Consider the following 19,299-nt stretch of genomic DNA (forward strand, 5'->3'; position numbering starts at 1 on the left):
TGTTGCCCAAAGCAGAGATATCATTAAGATGGTTGCAGTGCATAGTAAACTTTACCTGAGACTGGAGGATAATGTGAGGGAATTATAGTGCAGAAATAGGAAACATAGCATTAGATATTCAACATCATTACTACTAGAGTCCATTAATTATGTCCATTCATGGGGGTCCCTACTGGTTGGCTCTGTCCTTATTGTCCAGCCTTGTTTCAAGTGTCTACCCTTCTTCCACAGGCAGAGTTGCTTCAATATTGTCCTGCCTCCCTGGACTCTAGGCTAGAATCCTTCTCCTGAACATATAGAAATTAGTACATGTTATGATTTTATATCCTGGACGTTATTATGCAATTCAGACCCTAAAGAATACAACGTTAAAATTACAATAGTAAGTAACTGTTATTGTCTAAATATCATCATTCCAAGGTAGGATTATCATTTAATGAGCCTCCTCTACCCCAACAATCTACTTCCAAGCAAGAGGGCTTTCCAGTCAGAGGGATGAATGATCCTTTTCACAAAGCCTTAGAAGAACATGGATTGATGTCTAAGCATGGCACAAGGTCAAGATAGGACATGTCTTTCCCTAATAGACTTACAATAAGAAACCTTCTCCTAAGTAACATAAAGGTCTGGCCTTCATAGAATGGGGTAGCAAAAGGTCTAACTTCCTCTCCCACACATACCCAAAGGCTTGCCTTTTCCTATTGCAGATTAACATCCACCATGTCCACAGGTGATCTAATGTTTAAAAATGGTTTTATACTTGAAAAAATTAGAAATCATCATTATTGTAGTAGGATAAATGCTGGTCCAGGTGTTCAGTGACATGCTGTCTAGACTCAACTCTGAAATTAATAAAATCTCGCCATACCAGCAATCTGGTCTTCTTTTCCTCGTGTTTGGAATCAGGATTGTTTTGTTAATATAATTTTTGTTTGTTAATTTGCTGATAACCAAAGCTCCTTCTAGCTCCAAAACTCTCAGATATCCCCAAGTCACTTATGGAATGTCAATTGTTTTGTTCTTCTCTTGACTGTCTTCAGTAGCATTGATTAGTTTGGCTTTGCATCAATTCTATGAATTGTAAAATAAGAAAAAAAATTGGATTAGGTATGCTGTGATCAAAATCAGACATTTGAGTGTCTTGTGGAAAATGTTACATCTCGATTTTTTAAATTAGCCTATTGAAATATTTCCACATATCCTTAAAAGCAGAAAACATACTTATTAATTTTCACCCAGCCACTGAACTTCACAGGTCATTAAAAATGTGTTATGAAAAATTAGTCACTTGCCCCCCGGTTATAGATGGTGATAGAATTACGAATTGAATCCTATGTTTCCATCACTCTCCTTAATTTAAGAAATGAGAGTTAGCATTAAAATAAATTAAAGAGAGAGACTTTGTCAGAATACAGATATTTTAAAAATATGCTATTAAAAAGACTGAACATTCTATTTACAGCTATAATTACTGCTATGTATATGAGAAATAGAGATGAGAATATCTCAGTGTATGTTCCCTAGATAAATCTTGAGGCAAGTTACAGAAAGTATTAAAAGAGAAAGAAGATTCTTAGACTCCAAAGAGTTTACTGCATGCATTAACTAGAGGTGAAATGGCCGCTCAACTTGGCCTCAGTTGAATAGATGCCTGTAAAAAAAAAAAATACACAATGAAAATATTATGTTATGAATGGGCTAGCTTAAATTAAAAGTACATCAAAGAAACATGATATTTCAGACTATAGATTTAGAATTTACTGGGAAACAAGTTTTGAATTTTAATTTTGGCAATTAATATTTTAAAATATGAAGACTATTTAAGTTAACAGAAGATAAGCAACTCTGCTTTCCCTCCATGATTCATGGATGATTTGCTGGGGAAGGTCACACACACGTAGATAAGAAAAAAAAAAAACAACAACCCATGAACATTTGTATTGTTTTCATTATTTCCTAATAGGGGTTTCTGAAAATGCCAGGATGTTGCTCTCTCCATACAATGTAATGTATGATTTTTATCACTGTCCTGCCATTCCCAACATGCAAGGCTTCATAGTGTTTAGAAACCTTAGTACTCCAAGGTGGAGTATGTAGCTTAGAACTAAAGAGTCATCTTTTCTGAGACTAAAAGACCCAGGAACAGTCTCCTGGTGACACAAGAGTGACTTGCACAAGTCTACATTCTTCATTCAAATAAAACAAGAGCTATCATGTACATACTGGTTAGTTTTTCTTTAAACTCACTTTTTAGTGCAAGTAAGATATATTTTTAGTAAAATTTACCCATCTAGCTCAAAAAATTTTAGGTTTTGAGGTTATTGCAACAAATGCATCTAGTCCATAGGTCTTAAAAGTGAAACAACTTGCCTTATAAATGCTTATAATTAGAATATACTTTAATGACTACTTTTCTTGTTAGTTTCTGGCTGTTTTTTATGAGTGGAAAGTTTAGGTGGGTTAAAGCAGATTTGTAGGAAGGTAAAAGGAGTGAAAGAGGTGACAGCTAAAAGTTACTTCATTACCAGAGAGAAAACTAAAAGTCTAGGTTCTCCTGCCTACACTGCAAATGGAAAACAAAGGGACGTAGTCATTGAGGAAACATAACAAGACAGGGTCAAGGGAAACTGAGGCTCAAAGAGGTTGAGGAATCTGCCCAATGTTATATACTTGGTGGTGCTAAACACACAGATGTGACTGCTACCTCCCTGCCCCAACCTTAAACATAGGCAGAAGATAAAATACTGACAATTCAGGAAAGTCTTACACACACATACACACACACACACACCATCTTTCTCAAATAACACTTCTGTTAGCTAATTTGCACAAGTGCCACCATTAACGATGGGCTTCTTTGGTCTAAGACCTTGTCTGGATTTTTTCTTTAGGGAACCTCACATACAATATAATTCTGTGAACTAATTAAGCAAATATTTGCCAAGAGCTGATCTGAATAGGATGAAGAGGAAGAGGACACTGAAAGGTCTACAGCAGGAGTGGGGTGGGGAAAACAAGAGAAAATTGAGGAGGGAAGACTGTGAAGGGGGCAAAGCTGTTGGTCTGGGAGAGTTTGCAGTTGACCAGAGGCTATACTGATTATGTAATGAAATTGTGCTCTAAATGTGTTCTGATGTAGGGGAGCCTGGGTGGCTTAGTTGGTTAAGTCTGCCTTTGGCTCAGGTCATGATCTCAGGGTCCAGGGATCAAGCCCCAAGTTGGACTCTCTGCTCAGCAGGAGTCTGCTTCTCCCTCTGTCTCTCCTTCTCTCTCTCTCTCAAAAAAAACAGTCTTTAAAAATAAATACATATTCTCTGATATGATCGTGTAATGCTTGTTTCCCTTACGTCACTGCTTTCATATATTCATTCTCAGCATTTGTCCTCTTACAAGCAGCTGTTTTACATTGATCACCTTTCAAAATATTTTCTGATATTTTTATTCTGAAGATGCACATCTATAAATTAATGTCTCCAAATATTAGTTGAATTAAGTGAGATCTTCTTCAACCTTGCCTGTTTCTTAGTTCATTATTTTTTATGGTCTCTTTGAAAGACCCAGAAATATCTTTTAAAAAAAGATTTTATTTATTTATTCATGAGAGATGCAGAGAGAGAGGCAGAGACACAGGCAGAGGGAGAAGTAGGGTCCTAGCAGCAAGCCCTATGCGGGATTCGATCCTAGGACTCTGGGATCATGCCCTGAGCTGAAGGCAGATGCTCAACCACTGAGCCACCCGGGTGTCCCAAGATCCAGAAATATCTTGATCAATGTCATCCAGAATGCTCTGACCCCTCAGGCTGACTTTCCCAGGTAAATAAGCTGTGGAGAGCAGTTGTTTCTGCTATATTCAGTGTATCCATGTTTCCATACTTCCTTCCTCCTCAGCTTTCCCTGCTAGTGAAGATCTTCAGGACTGTCTATAATTACACTAACTTTCAGATTATTACAAATGAATCAGCTTTTTAGTATTTTCTTCAGTTATTTTAATTATGATGGATTTGGGGGAATTTTTTATACTAAAATTCTTCAGCATCCTTAATCAAATGTCGAGGGATAACAATGAGATATCTGATGTGAAATGGATCAGTGTGGCAGATTGACTTGAAATGTCTTTCTTGGTTCAGAAATATTGCCAGGCCTAGGGTTTAAATGAGCTAATGTTTAAAATGCCAACAGAGCATTTTCAGGTTTGATGACGTAAGCTTCCTGTTTGCTCAGACAGGATCTACAAATGATGTGGATTGCACAATCAGATCGATGTGTGGAGTTCAATGGGAAGGTATTCATTGAACAACTACTATCCACTGTCCACATGTAGAACCTATTTGTTCTTGTCTCCCAGGAGGTGTGATCTTCTAGGGGTAAAACAGTCACCCACACAGAACTTTTTGTGAAAAAAATATTAAACTTGTTTAGTGGTGGACTTCAGGGTCGACTATTGGAGTGAACGGTGAAAAAGCCTAGGGGGTGGCTGATATAGCCAAGGCCCTCGGTATATGTCTTGATTAGAGCAGCTCTGGAAAAAGTTAATTTTGTGATGTATTTCATTTTTAATCTACTACAGGAAAATTTGTAATAACCTTGGAAATTGGATGAATAGATCTCTCAGGCTATGCATATGCATTGGTATACTTTGCTAAAACAGTCATTCTTTTCGGTGATACATGCTGTTAGGGAAGCCCAATAATTTATGGACTTATGTTTGTGGGGTTTTTTCAGTGTATTGTTAGAGAACCTGACCTCACACCTTTACGACAATTCAGTCATTTCCAAATTTGTGTGGCAACGTGAATCTCCTTGAGTGCTTATAATGTACATGGTGTCAAACACACTGAGTTGGAGGTTCTAGTCTGTATTGTTAACAGACGACCCAGGTGAGCCTTATGAACAGGCAAATTTTGGAATCTCTAGTTTATCTGGCTTAAGATTAATTTTAGGTAAATTGGCTTTTTACCCACCCTTGCCCCCTCTCTTCCTATCTATTTCTCTCCCTCTCTTCTATCAAGACTTAAAAACAAACAAATAAACCTTAGCAAGAGCTAATTTGCTTTAAATGTACTTTTAGTTTCCAGCCTGGCATAAGTGAGATACATTTTTCCCACAGACCTATTTTTTTGGTCTTCTTTCCGCTATTTAATCAACAGTTAAGGTGAAAAATCTTGTTCTTCTCTGTGAAGTGGCTCATAAGACGGAAGAGGAATTAATTTACACTGCCTGGTGTCAGGATGCATTATGATTATGTTGACAAAGCTATAAAAAGAAAGTATCCAAAGCTTATTAAAAAATTCCAAAGAGGTCCTGTTAGAGCAGATGGATGAAGCAGAGTGCTTGATCATTTAGCAGCTACTGAGCTGAAGGATATTCGAGCCAAAGTGTACACAGCTAGGGCAGCTTGGAGAAGGTCACCAAATCATAGTTATAGCTTTCAAGGGGAAAGTTCAGAATTTTACAGTACAATGTTATAATTATTTTTCTTACTCTATAAAAATGACTAAAAAGCCTGGTAAATACATTGCAGTCAATAGTGAATTGCCTCCAAGAGGTCTTTTTTTTTTTTTGTAAGATTTTACTTATTTATTCATGAGAGACAGAGAGAAAGAGAGAGGCAGGGACACAGGCAGAGGGAGAAGCAGGCTCCATGCAGGGAGCCCGACGTGGGACTTGATCCCGGGTCTCCAGGATCACCCCTTGAACTGAAGGCAGCTGCTTAAGTGCTGAGCCCCCCCAGGCATCCCTCCCCTAGGAAATCTCATAGTGGATTTCCTTTGTTGTATTCTTTGGAGCTTCCTCTCATTTATAATCAGAAAATATCTTTCCACAAAATGCAAACCAGAACTACAATAGAGTTCAGGAAAAATAAACAAATAAATAGTCGAGAATTACACCCCCCCCAAAAAAAGTCTTACGGTTTCTAAATAAAAGTTTATATTGACTTCTTACTATTTTCATTGAATTCTGCTAATTGTGATGTAAGAAAAATTGGAAGGTAAAACTAACAACCTGAAAATAGCAGTAATTAATTTATGGAGAATTATACCACCAGCAATGGAAATTTGCTTTCATCTTACTCTGTGAAGGAATTTTGAGATCTCTGAATCTGTATGGTCACAAATCATGTAATTATACCATATATGTATATCATATAATAGTTACTAGAAGTCTAAAGAGAACAAAAAATTTTTATTCAGTGTGCATATTATTGCAATCATATGATCTTTGTTTTTAAGATTCAAAACAATGAAAATTTTCATATTAGACGAAGTGTTTGAAAAATGTACTGAGTTTGGTTCACCAGTATGGAAAATATGAAGTTCAAAGCAAGAAAGTATTCTTTTTTTTAAATTAATTAATTTATTCATCAGAGACACACAGAGAGAGTCAGAAACATAGGCAGAGGGAGAGAAGCAGGCACCCTACTGGGAACCTGATGTAGGACTCCATCCCAGGACCCCAGGATCAGGACCTGAGTGGAAGGCAGATGCTCATCGACTGAACCACCCAGGTGTCCCAAGAAAGTATTCTTGATAAAGTGATTCATACGTATGGTAGATGGTGTAGTAGGTGAATTTTAGGTGACATTTGGTCCCTAGCTTTATAATTCTGAACATTTCTATACTATCTAATCTCTCCTAAACTTCTAAGGGTGTGACTCTAGGAGGGAGGCAGTAAAATGAAATGATTAACCCATGTTTTGGAATCACATGTAACGGCTTAAATCCTAATTTAGAGCAAGTTCCTAATATCTGGAAGATTCAATTTTGTTTGCCTCATTTGAATTATGGATATAATTCTCACCCTATCTCACCTGACCCTGTATCTCTAACATTTGTGGGAAGGATTAAATAAAGTAAGGCATTATAAAGCAATACCTAGGTAAGTAAAGGCTCAATTAAGAGCAGCTGTTTCAAATGTGTATGGCTGATACTTAAAATAATCACTCCTTTACACTTCCTTTGATGCTTTTTATAGACATTGTTTGTTGTGCAATAATACAGGTTCACTTAAATTTCTGATTAGTTTTTTTCAAAGATTTATTAATTTATTTTCGAGAGACAAACCACAAGTGGGAGGGGCAGGAGAGGGAGAGAGAATTCTAAGTAGACTCCACGCTGGGTGTGAGATCTTGACTTGGGGCTCCATCTCACGACCCTGAGATCATGACCTGAGCCAAACAAAGAGTGGGTGACTTGACCTACCATAGCACCCAGGCTCCCCTGATTAGTTTTTTTAAATGTCAGCAAAAAGCCATAGTCTTAAAGGTCAAAGTTGTTTCTGAAAATAACCTTGCTTTTGAAAGAAAGGATTTTTAAGCTATCTATAACTGGAGAACTGGGAACAGACTTTAGAATGGGAAAGAGTATATGACAACATAAAAGTTACTTTTTGCTTCTGAGAAGAGAATTGAATGATTCAGTAGCTGGTGAGAGAGGAATTCAAGATGTGATGAGGCCCCCCTAGTATTATCTGAGTCTCTGGGAAGGTGCCCAGGATCCCAGTTCACTGGGTCGAGCTGGAGGGGAATTAAGCAATAGAAATTTGAATGAGGTTAGGAAATCCAAGTATAGATGGAACAGGATTTAATTCTCAGGGAAACATAGCATCTTAAAGAAGCTTCATATTTAGTAGAACCCTAGAAAGGTAGACAGACAATGGTGAGGAGAAGTGCCTCAGCAGATGAGCCACATGGAAGTTCCCAGACCCTCCCAGAGGGGTGCAGGAGAAAGATTGAAATGACCTCAAGAAAGGCACAGGATAGTTTAAATAGGCCATGGGCCCTAAATACCCCAGGATTGGAACAAAGAGGATGCAGATGTGTATACTTCTACCTGAGGTTCTGGTTATACATGAGACAATGGCAGTGGATCTCAGTGCACAATAGTGGACAAGTGGTAACTCCGTCACGGTCAGCGTGGTCACAGGACATCTGCACACCTGATGCCTGTCTTCCCTATACCTAAGACTCCCTTTCTTTTTATTTATTTATTTATTTATTTATTTATTTATTTATTTATTTATTTATTTATTTTTTAAAGAGATTCTTTTTTTTTTATTTTTATTTATTTATGATAGTCACAGAGAGAGAGAGAGAGAGAGGCAGAGACACAGGCAGAGGGAGAAGCAGGCTCCATGCACCGGGAGCCCGATGTGGGATTCGATCCTGGGTCTCCAGGATCGCACCCTGGGCCAAAGGCAGGCGCCAAACTGCTGTGCCACCCAGGGATCCCTCCCTTTCTTTTTAAAAAAATTTTTTATTTAAATTCAATTTGGCAACATACAGTATAACACCCATATACTCATGTATATGTGCTCATCCCATCAAGTGCCCTCCTCAGTGCCGATCACCCAGTTGCCCCAACCTCCCACCCTCCTCCCCTTCCACAACCCTTTGTTTCGCAGAGTTAGGAGTCTCTCATGGTTTTTCTCCTTCTCTAATTTTTTCTCCCATTGAGTTTCCCCTCCTTTCCCTTATAGTCCCTTTCACTATTTCTTATATTCCATGTATGAGCGAAACCATATGATGATTGTCCTTCTTTGATTGACTTACTTCACTCAGCATAATACCCTTCAGTTCCATCCACGTTGAAGCAAATGGTAGGTATTCATTCTTTCTGATGGCTTAGTAATATTCCATTGTGTATGTTTATGAGGTTCCCTTTCAAGAGAGAAAGGAAAGTGGGATTGGTGGTAGGTGTGTTAGTCACCTCCTATTCACGATTTCTACCTGAGGATTGTGGGGATGATAAACCCGTGACACCTGACACTGAACAGATGTGGTCAGATGCGATCAAGAGCTGTTTATTAGTCACATATACTCATAGTCATGGGCAGGAAGACACTTTAGGGCTACACAGGGAATGTACTTGGGAACAGAGTAAACAACCAAGGCTGTGGGAGGCAGGCTTTGTAGTATTAAGAAGGTGGCACGCCTCTGGATTCCTCTGGGAGGATATGATTGGCTTGTTTGGATAATCCTTCAGGCAGTCAGGAAACTGAAACCTGCTACTTAGGGATGAGCAGGAATTACGCATGGTCCCTTTGATAGGGAACGCTGTTTGGCAAAGGGACCTTATCCATGAGGGCAGTGTGAGGAGAGGAACTTGTGATTAGGCCATCTGAGGTGTATTTTTACCACATGTCAGAGCAGAAATCTGTGTGGCATTAGTGTAGGGAGTGGATATCCTCAGGGGTGGGCATGAGTTTTTTACTTTGTGACTTAAATAGTACTTGAGGAGCCCATTCGGCATCTCAAACCTGCTGCCTAGGACTGGCTATGAAGGAGCTGAAAGTTTGACTGATTGCTTTCTTCAAGATCCCAGTATTGTGCATTCTGCTCAGTGAAATGAGTGCCTTGGTCACTATTAGTGTATCTTGAACTCCAAAGGGGATAAGGAACATCCTAGTGAAGCTTTATATTGTAGTCTTCGTGTATATATGTAGAGAAATGGGTTACCTTGATTTTTATTTTGGGTATTTGTGAAGTGATTCCCAGAGTTCTTTACCCCAAAGGGGGCAACTTGTAAGCAATGTACAAAAATGTCCAGATGGGCCCAATTGTTATTATCTGAAGTATGCCAATCCTGCTGACCCTTGGGTTCTCATTTTATCAGAGACATTCTGATTAAGGGATAAAAGCAGCAGTTTTCCACTGAGTTCCATCATGTATAATGGTGGAGATATCATCAGTAAAATGTATGCACTCCCATTGCCGGCCATTCATTTAATTCTAACGGGCTCCCCAAGTAGTTGGCTCTGGTGAAGGCATGGGCCTCCACCAGCACTGTGGCATCTGTTGAGAGACTGAAGACAGGACAGGCCACCCCTTCCGCAGGTAGATTATATCAGGGGTCCCAGGTTTGACTATATCCAGTAACAAAGAAGGCTCAGAAGCTATGTTGAGCTTTTGGGGGTGCTGCTTTAATAACTGAAGGCGTAATGGCTAGCCAGCTGCAAAGGGTCACAGGCTTAAGGTTTATGAGAGCTGTATTTCCAGAAAAGTCCATTGTATGGCCAGTAATTGCCACTCTAATGGTATATAATACCAAGCCAAGAAAGGCTTCAGAAGCCCATGGGCAACTCATGGCCAGCAGACGTGGCCCAGAAACTCCAGGAGCCATGAAAGATGATTGCTGAAGCCCCTGTGGTGAAGAAGCTTCTGAGGGCACAAACTGGAGTGCTTGCTGATTTCAATTTAAACAGTGTTAGAGCCTTTTATTGGTGGGATCCCCCTTCAAAGTGGGCTAATTTGTAAATAACATTAGTGACATTAAATGAAATTTGTAAATGAAGTATATGCTACCTTCCAAACCCAAGAAAAGACTAAAGATGTTGAAGTTGTCTGAACCATATGAGTGCTGAGATGATCAATACCTATTTCTTTTTAAATTTTTTTTAAGATTTTATTTACTTACTTACAGAGCATGAGTAGGGGGAGGGGCAGGAAGAGAGGGAGAGAGAATCCCAAGCCGACTCCGTTCTGAACTCCAACAGAGCCAGATGCTCAATCTCTTGACCCTGAGACTTGAGCCAAAATCAGGAGTCAGATGCTTGACCAACTGAGCCACCCAGGCTCCCCAAAACCTTTCTTGATAATTTCAGGGCTGGAGCAACTGTCAAGTATCAAGTATCAAGTATCTTTCAGAGATTTAATGGATGCATCAAGGCCTTGCACTATGTGTGGAACAATGATTTATCCCCTTTTTATGAGCTCTTTTGTGACTATTTTGTGTCTTTCATGAGTATGTCAAACAGATAATGTCATACCTGTGCTCCTGGAGAAAAGTTAGTGTAGTTAAGATTTTGCCTATAAAGATTGTGTACAATGGCGAGGCTGTTGAAGTATCCCATCGCTATTCCTTGTAAAGGGGAATTGTGTCCCATCAGTGGTAAAGGCAAATTGTCTGAGAGTCTGTTTGAAATAGGCATTGAACAGAAGATATTAGCCAAATTTATAGTAGCAAAATATTTACCAGTCGCTGATTGGATAGAGTCAGTGATTTCAGGAATTAGGTTATTGGGTGTAGAGGTCTTAATGGGATGGGACCGTGGCATTACAATTGTAGCAATCCCCTGTAGGCCGCCATTCATGTGTTTGAGATTTAAGGAACAGGTCAAATAAGGCTGTAAAATGGAATAGCAATGGGATTAGGGAAGGATTCACTCATGACCTGTTACATAACAAGTTTTTAATCCTTGAAGACCTTGTTTGAATTACATTCAGTCATGTTAACTATTTTAATGGGGTGGGGAGAGTGAGGAGTGGGACATGGGTCATGGGTTCTTATTTTGTTAAACCAGTATGTGTTGAAAACTTAATTTTCATTTTCATTTTTTTTGGGGGGGGTGTCAGAGTGTCTGTGCCCACTATGGGATATTTTAGGGCAATGAGTGCTATAGCCATAGGGAATTTAAGCTACACAAAAGTTCTTGTAGTTAAAAGTGAGTCATACCTATTTGCCTTCTACCTAATATTCAGCAACCCCTTTAAGTAAATCCTTGATTATGGGGGATACCATGTTTTGGTTAAGACCAATTGGTGAATTTCTGCAGATATTAAAATTAATTCAGGGGTGCCTGGGTAACTCAGTTGGTTAAGTGTCCAACTCTTGGTATCAGGTTGGGTCATGATCTCATGGGTCATGGGATCTAGCCCTGGGTCAGGCTCCACACTCAGTGGGGAGTCCACTTAAAGATTATCTTCCTCTGCTCCCCCCTGCCTCAAATAAATAAGTAAATCTTTTAAAAAAAAATAACTCAGAACTTAGATTGTAAAGGCACACAAGCAATCAGTGTCCTTTTATTTTTTGCTATATAAATTTTTCTAGTAAATTTTGGATTTCCAATTAGGTCAAATTATGGACCTCTGTTTTAAGTTGTTTTTTATTGGTTTTCTCTCCTTGTATTCAGAATTATTTCTTTGTTTTATTTTTTTATTTATCTTGTAATTGTTGTTGGTTGAGGATGCTGCTGTCCAGTCCTCCCATATTTATAAGTTTCTTCCCCCAGAGAACCTCAAATCAGTCTGATCAGGTTGGGGGGTCTCCCCAGTAGCAATAGTTTATGGTTTGAATTAACCCCTTCATGGTGCCACAAGGGTGCCATGGGTGGGTTGTAGAGGATTAGAATCTTTGTTGCATCAGAGACAAGGAGAACAGAGTGGCACCAGGAAGGGTTGTGGGCCTACCACCAGACTTGATGGATAAAAACCTTCCTCTGCTGTGGCCTCACCTCTTCTGTCGTGTACTTCCTCCCCCCATCCTCCCCGTTTAAATTCCCCGTGAATATTTTAGGTTTTTAGGCACATAAAATTGCAGCTTTCAGTTTCTGTCTGCACAAATCACCTGCAGTACAGACATTTTGGATATTTATGGGGAAACATTCAGAAGCTTGGTAGCCTCCTTTGTAGGGGGTTGCCTTTTTATCCAGGAAATACCAGTCTTCCTGGGATCAAGGTCCATGTCCAATAAAGCCATTTTGTCTATGGCTTGTATGGAGACCATAAAGCCAATAATTGTAGGATTTGCCCTTTGGTGTGCTGGTAGGCAGCAATACTGAACAAAGCCTAGGTACATTGGCTATGAGTTTTGTTTTGGGAGAGCAGTTGAGTACCAATGTTCCTTCCTCCCCCTACCTTTTTTTTTTTTCACCAGCCCCTGGGCCACAGGCCACGATGGATGTGCACCTCGATACTCCTGAGGGTCAGGAGAGCGCAAGCAACAGTGGCAAGGGAAGCAGCGGCACAGGAAACCAGCAAGGTCACTACCCTTGCATGAACAACAACAACTGGGATGCCATGCTCAATTCTCTACTGGGTGGTGATCTCCTTTCTTTCCACAATCCTCACAAGAGGCTATCTATCTCTGGGCCTGTCCTGGAGGTGCACAGTTCAAACAATGTCTGTATAGCTTCCCTCAGGCAGCCGGTGATAGTCACCAGGCCAGACACGGTGATGTAGGCTGATCCTTGGTAAGCAGGGGCCACCTGCCAAACAGATTAAGCCCAACATCACCAGGTTATACTGGGGTACAGTGAAATAACAATTCTCATCTTGGGGGCAAGAGAGTTTTAGGGTGGGAAGGGATGGCAATGGCTGGCAAAGACAACAGAATACCACACAGGATGTGGCCCAAGCCTGCCAGAAATTAGCTGTTCCATCTCAGGCAGCCTCACCATATCACAGAATCAGCTGAGTTAACCAAGTGCAATGAATTAAGGCTGACCAGGTGTCCTTAGTCATAGTGGAGCATATCATGTGGTTTGGGACACAGTGGTTTCTGTTGCCTCTTATCCACCCCATTGGTAAGGGAGAGATTCCTGCCTTGGGGACCTGGGGATGGCTAAGCACACAGCACTTGACACTGTACAGGTGAGATTGATAGCTAATTATTAGTCATACATATTTATAACTCATGGAGAAGGATACTGAAGGCCATGCAGGGCCTCATAGGGATGGTACTGAGGAACAGAGTGAACAACCAAGGGACTATAGGAGGCATACTTTGTAGTAACAAGAGTGCGTGGTGCCTCCTGGTTCTTACAAGATGAAATGATTGACTGGTTTGAATAATTCCACAGGCTGGCAAAATCACAACTTAAGGATAAGTAGGAACTGTGCCTGGTCCCTTTGATAAGGAGGATTGTTTGGCCAGGGTACCTTATCCATGAGAGCAGAGTGGGAAGAGGGAAACATATTTAGGCCATTTGAAGCCCTCTCAATTTTCCCAGATGTAAGGGCAGCATATAATATTGAGCCTTAATTTTAGGCCTTACACCACATGGAGAAATGAATTCTGTGTATGATTGTGAATTGGTTGGAAATTTACCCCAGAGAGAATAAATTTTAATGTGGAAGTGAATGATTATACTTGAAATCAGAAGACTGTTTTCTTCTCTGAAAGAAAAATGGGGATCTGTGAGTTAAAATAAGTTCTGTTAAAGAATAATATATTTACATCATTGCATATCTTTTTTTGTTTTGTTTTGTTTTCTAAGTAAAATGAGTATCTTGCTGTTACTTGAGTAAGAAATCATTGAAGGGAGCCTGGCTGGCTCAGTCAGTAGAGTATCCAATTCTTGATCTCAGGATTATGAGTTTGAGTGCCATGTTGGATGTAGAGATCACTTTAAAAAAATATAAAACAAAACCCTTTGTCTCCACCACTATACCATGAAATAAGCTAGTAAACATTATTAAAAAAATTATTGAAACTTAGCTAGAACTTCCTTTTATGGAATAATAGAAGACTTAATGTCCTTTAGAAAACCTTAGTACACAACACTCTACAAAGTAGGATATATTTTCAAAAAAAAATGTAAGCTTTTATTTATTAATTTAGAGAGAGAGAGCGTGCACACACATTGGGAGCAGAGCAGAGGGAGAAGGAGAGAGAATCTTAAGCAGGTTCCATGCCATTTGCAGGGCTCAATCTCATGACCCTCTGATCATGACCTGAGCCAAAATCTAGAATTGGACATTTAACTAACTGAGCCACCCAGGTGCCCCCTCTTCAAAACGTTTTTTAAATGTATGCTTATGTTGGTAAATAAGAGAATGCTTCATAAGCCCTGAACAATGAAAAATCACAAATCTAAAGGCTTGTGAGTGGTGTACTCACTGAGTTCCCCAGTAATTCACAATATCTGTTTTTAAAAAGCCATGTTCTGGGGACAGGAAAAGAAACTTAGGAACCACTCAAGTTGAAATATCAAATTGAGTCCTCAGCATAAGCCTTAGGCTATGAAGAGTGACATGCTGAGTCGAAAGGTAATGTGGGAAAACCCTAACCTTCAAGGGAAGACAGTAAGGATACTTGCCTGTCTTGTCCTTGACTTGGGTGGAAAGGGAGGGAAAATTTTCCTGATCATTTATTACCACAGGGGGAACCTTATATAGGTTTGCAACTTTGTAGTCTGAAAATTTTCCTGCTGAGAATTTAAAGCTAATCAATTGGGTAGTGCTCCTAGGCCCCAGTGGAGGCAAATTCAGAGCCTATCTAAAGAAGAACACTTTAATTAGGGTCTCAAGTAATTTGAAGTAAAAAGTTTTTAAAAATATAAGTTTACAATAAAAAAATCATAAAACATGCAAGGAACTGAGCCACCATGAGATAGATTATACAGAAACAATATAATCAAGTATAAAGAATTCAGATATTAGGATTATTCATGCAGAATTTTAAAAAATAGACTTAATATTTTGATAGGATAAATGAAAATATTTAAGTTATGTATGCCCAAAGAACAAAATACTGTGTGATACAGTGAGGCAGACTTGAAAAAGAGCAAAACATACTGTCTAGAAATGGTAAATATAAACTAAAACTTGATGTGTAGTTTATGTAGCAGATAAGACACATGAGAGACCTAGTGAACAAGAAGATAGTTCTGAATATATTATGCAGAATACAGCATAGAGAAACAAAAGAGATGGGAACTATGAAAAGCTGAGAGACATGGTTAATAGAGTGTCTATCTCATGTGTCTATTTGGAATTCCCAAGGATATAATAAAGGATAAAAGGTAAAAGTCAATGAAATACCACCTGAGAATTTTCCAGAATTGTTACAAGTCTCAAATTCAGGAATACTAACAAATCTCAGGAAGGAGAAACAAAAAAAGGTGCCTAGGCACCTTGTATGACATTCCAGAACCCCAAAGAGAGAAATCCTCAAAATAAACCAGAAAAAAAAAAAAGACTCCACAAAACACCAAGGATGACAGATATACCATCAGTGTATTAGTCAGGGTTCTCTAGAATAACAGAACCAATAGGGTATGTATTTATTATAAGTAATTGGCTCATGCTATTATGGAGATTGAGAAATTCCACGATCTGTAGTCAGCAGGCTGGATAGTTCCCTTTCAAGTCTGAGGGCCTGAGAAGCAGAGAGCGAGAGCGTACTTTCCAGTCCCAGTAGGAGTCTGAAGGCAGGAGAGAGGCTGATGCCCCAGCTCCAAGATAGTCAGGCAGAGAGAGCAAATTCTTCCTTTCTCAGTCTTTTATTATACTCAGGCCTTCAGTGGTTCGGACGATGACCATCCACATTGGGGAAGGCAATCTTCTTTACTCAGTCTCTCGATCCAAATGTTAATTCCAGAAACACCCTCACAGACATACCCAGAATATTGTTTCAACAAATACTAGGCACCCTGCAGCTCAGTTGACACATAAAATGCTCATATTTAGTTGACATAAAATGCTCATATTTAGTTGACACATAAAATGCTCATATTTAGTAAACCTTTTAACAGCAAAAATGGAATAAAGTAGGATAGTATTGTGAAGTGCTTGTAGAAGGTAACCTTCAACCCAGGCACTTCCACAATCTCCTTTTAATGGCAACCTAGAATAGTGTCTCAAGATTAAGGATAAATTAGATTTTTTCAGACATACAGAAACCACTAATTCCTAAAAGGAATTTCTAAAAGCTGTGCTTTAGGGAAAAGGGAGAATTATCTCAGAATTGCAATGTGCAAAAAAAAAAAAAAAAAAAAGACCATTGTGGAAATACAGTAGTATTATGGATATAAAGAAAAATGTGGTCCTTAGAAATGTGGTCCTTAGATACATGCTAAAATATTTGATGTGAAACGTTATGGTATCAGAAGCTTCCTTTCAAATGGTTGACAAAAATAGTGTGTGTGTTTAGAGAGAGAGAGTGAATATAGCTGTTAATTCTTAAAATCAAATGGAGGTTACATACTCTTCTTTCGACTTACTGGTATGACAATATTTAAATACAAAATTCTGAGAGAAGACACTATAGCATGAAGTAATTTATTTAATAATCTTAGAATTTTGTCACAAATTATTATAAGCCCCACCTGTTTTTTTCCATGATCAACAATCTTCCCATCAATATCAATATCAGTATCAATATCAATATCTACTTTTCTGGCATTTCCTCTCTGTGAATCCTCCAAGATCACCAGCAATGGATCAATGACCACATCACCAGCTTTGCCCTTTTCACGAATCAAGGGCCCATATGTATATGTGCCTATTTCTGGAATCTCTGTTTTATTCTATCAATCCTTTAGCATGCTACACTAGCTTAATACCTAATACTTTGTAACGAATCTTTATATCTAATGACCTAAGTCCTTAAGCTTTATGAGTCTTCATTGTAAGTCTTTCTACCTTTTTCCTTCCTTTTTAAATAAAATGCTATTCTTGGGCCTGTTGCATTTACATATAAATTTTGTAGTCAGTTTATCACTCTTATGGTGGATTTGCTTACAGAACTTCCATTTTTAATAGCCTTTTAATAATACTCCTTCACATCAGTCTCTATTTGCAGACAATGCATCTTATGTACACTTTTATTATGTGACTTAGAAATGTTCATGATTCCCCAGTGTTCAGAGGAAGGAATACAATCTCCTTTAAAAAAAAAAAAAAGATTTATTTATTTATTTGAGAGACACTATGTGAATGGGAGGTGGGGGGGTTAGGGTCAGAAGGAGAGAGGGAGAGAAAGAGAGAAGCAGACACCCTGCTGAGTGCGGAGCCCAACACACGGCTTGAACTCACCACCCTGAGATCACGACTTGAGCTGAAATCAGGAGTATGATGCTTAACCAACTGAGCCGCCCAGGAGCTTCCACAATCTCCTTTTAATGGCATTCATTTTCTTTGCAATATGGGTTCCAGTGATGACTATGCTTCAACTAATTTTTCCAACTCCATATGGCTTAACATTCTGTGAGAGCTAGATGTTTCCTTTTCTTTTACTTGGAGGTTGCCTTTTACTTTCACTTCATGAGTTAGATTAAATTATTTCCCTTGGTTGGTAAGCCTTTTAATGTCTTTTCTATCTGTATGAATCTCCCCCTCCCAAATATTAGGGCCCCATGTGTGTTCCATAGCTTCTATGAAGTCTCAGTCACCCCAAAATTCAGTAGCTCTTTACCTTTTATATTTCATTTTTCATTTGTACCACTTACTAGAAGATATCAGATGTTGACTTCTGTTTTTACATTCCCTTTAATGTGCATGTATTTCATCTGTACAATTAGGTCACACACTCTTTCACAGTAAAGACCATCATTATGCATTCTGTGTGTGTCCCCTACTTTGGTAATTACAGTGTTTGGTCTTATTTCTTTAGAATTTTGCACTGGATAAGGGTGCTCAATAACAGTTGGCTGAATGAAAGCTGAGTCTTTTCAACAAATATTTGGTGAGGTGTAATAGGAGTAACGAATGAGGTGTCAGATGAAATGGGTTCTGGTCTTGCCTCTACTACTCCCTAGTTCCGTTGCTTTAGCCAAATCATTGTATTTTTATGATCCTCAGTTTTCTAACCTTTAAAATGAAGATAGTAATGACTGCCCGACAGTACAGAATTACATGCACTGAATCTCACTAAAGTGATTTAAAATGATGTATGCTCAACACATGTTTATGCTTTTTTTCATATAATGAAAATCATCATAGGAAATTTAGAAAACACAAAGTTCAAGGAAAAGAATAGAAATCATGTAAAATAACAGCACTTACAAAGCACTGTTAAAATTTTGGATATTTCCCTTATGTTTTTCTGTGCATCTATTTTGAAAATTATTATATATAACTGGTTTTGAACTTTTTTATTATGCCTATTGAATATATTTTAGACATATTTTCATGAAGATTCATTTTTTCTAATGAACTTATGTAACATTAAAGAAATATAGTAACAGAATTTATTATTTTTACAAAGGCTTTTGTAAAGTTAGATACATCCATATAAATAAGTTTACTTCTTAACTTAATCGTAGACAAATATCAATATACATAATTTTATGAACAATAATATTTCAATGGTATGACTTTTCTTTCTGAAGTTATTTGCTATTTGGTTGGGAATTTTTTTTTTTTTTTCCTAAGTGACCCAGAAAATCCTCAAAACAACTTTAAAAGTTTTGCTACTGTGATTTTGATTGAATTTCTTGCTTGATGAAACACCAAAATGATTTCTTCTTCTGCAAAGAAAAATAAAATACTGAAGAGGACTTAGAAAACAAATCAGAGCTTGAAAAAGCTCAATCATTTCCCCATTTTTCTCAGTTGGAAGAAAAAAAAAGATGAAAATTAAATCTATTCAAAAAGAGACCAAAAGACATCCCAAAGAATTTTTTTTTTTTTTTACTGATGAAATAGAAGAAAAAGATATTACTGGAACTTTTAAAGCTGTACACTTAAACACTTTAAAAAGCATCTACCTATAAATCAACTTTATCCAATTTAATTAAGGAAAAGTTTGTGAATGATTTCTGTCCTCAGTTATGTTTTTCACTTTTACCATTGTGTTTGAG

General features: G+C 38.3%; 1 protein-coding gene across 10 annotated transcripts in view; it reads left to right on the forward strand.

Annotated features, from left to right (window-relative positions):
• Window positions 1–19,299, forward strand: part of PKIB (cAMP-dependent protein kinase inhibitor beta) — an 89,068-nt gene that overhangs the window by 53,232 nt on the left and 16,537 nt on the right. For 2 of the 10 annotated variants that reach the window (XM_038526688.1, XM_038526687.1), the window contains one exon: window positions 12,651–12,755. The exons of 7 other annotated variants lie outside the window; for them this stretch is intronic. In XM_038526688.1, the coding sequence (XP_038382616.1) occupies window positions 12,671–12,755 (85 nt within the window). In that variant the 5' untranslated portion in view covers window positions 12,651–12,670. Of the gene's footprint in view, window positions 1–12,650; window positions 12,813–19,299 lie in introns of all 10 variants that reach the window. One more of the 10 variants, XM_038526686.1, reaches the window with a different exon arrangement.

Source organism: Canis lupus, chromosome 1, assembly GCF_011100685.1.
Source record: "Canis lupus familiaris isolate Mischka breed German Shepherd chromosome 1, alternate assembly UU_Cfam_GSD_1.0, whole genome shotgun sequence".
Classification (NCBI taxonomy): Eukaryota; Metazoa; Chordata; class Mammalia; order Carnivora; family Canidae; genus Canis; species Canis lupus.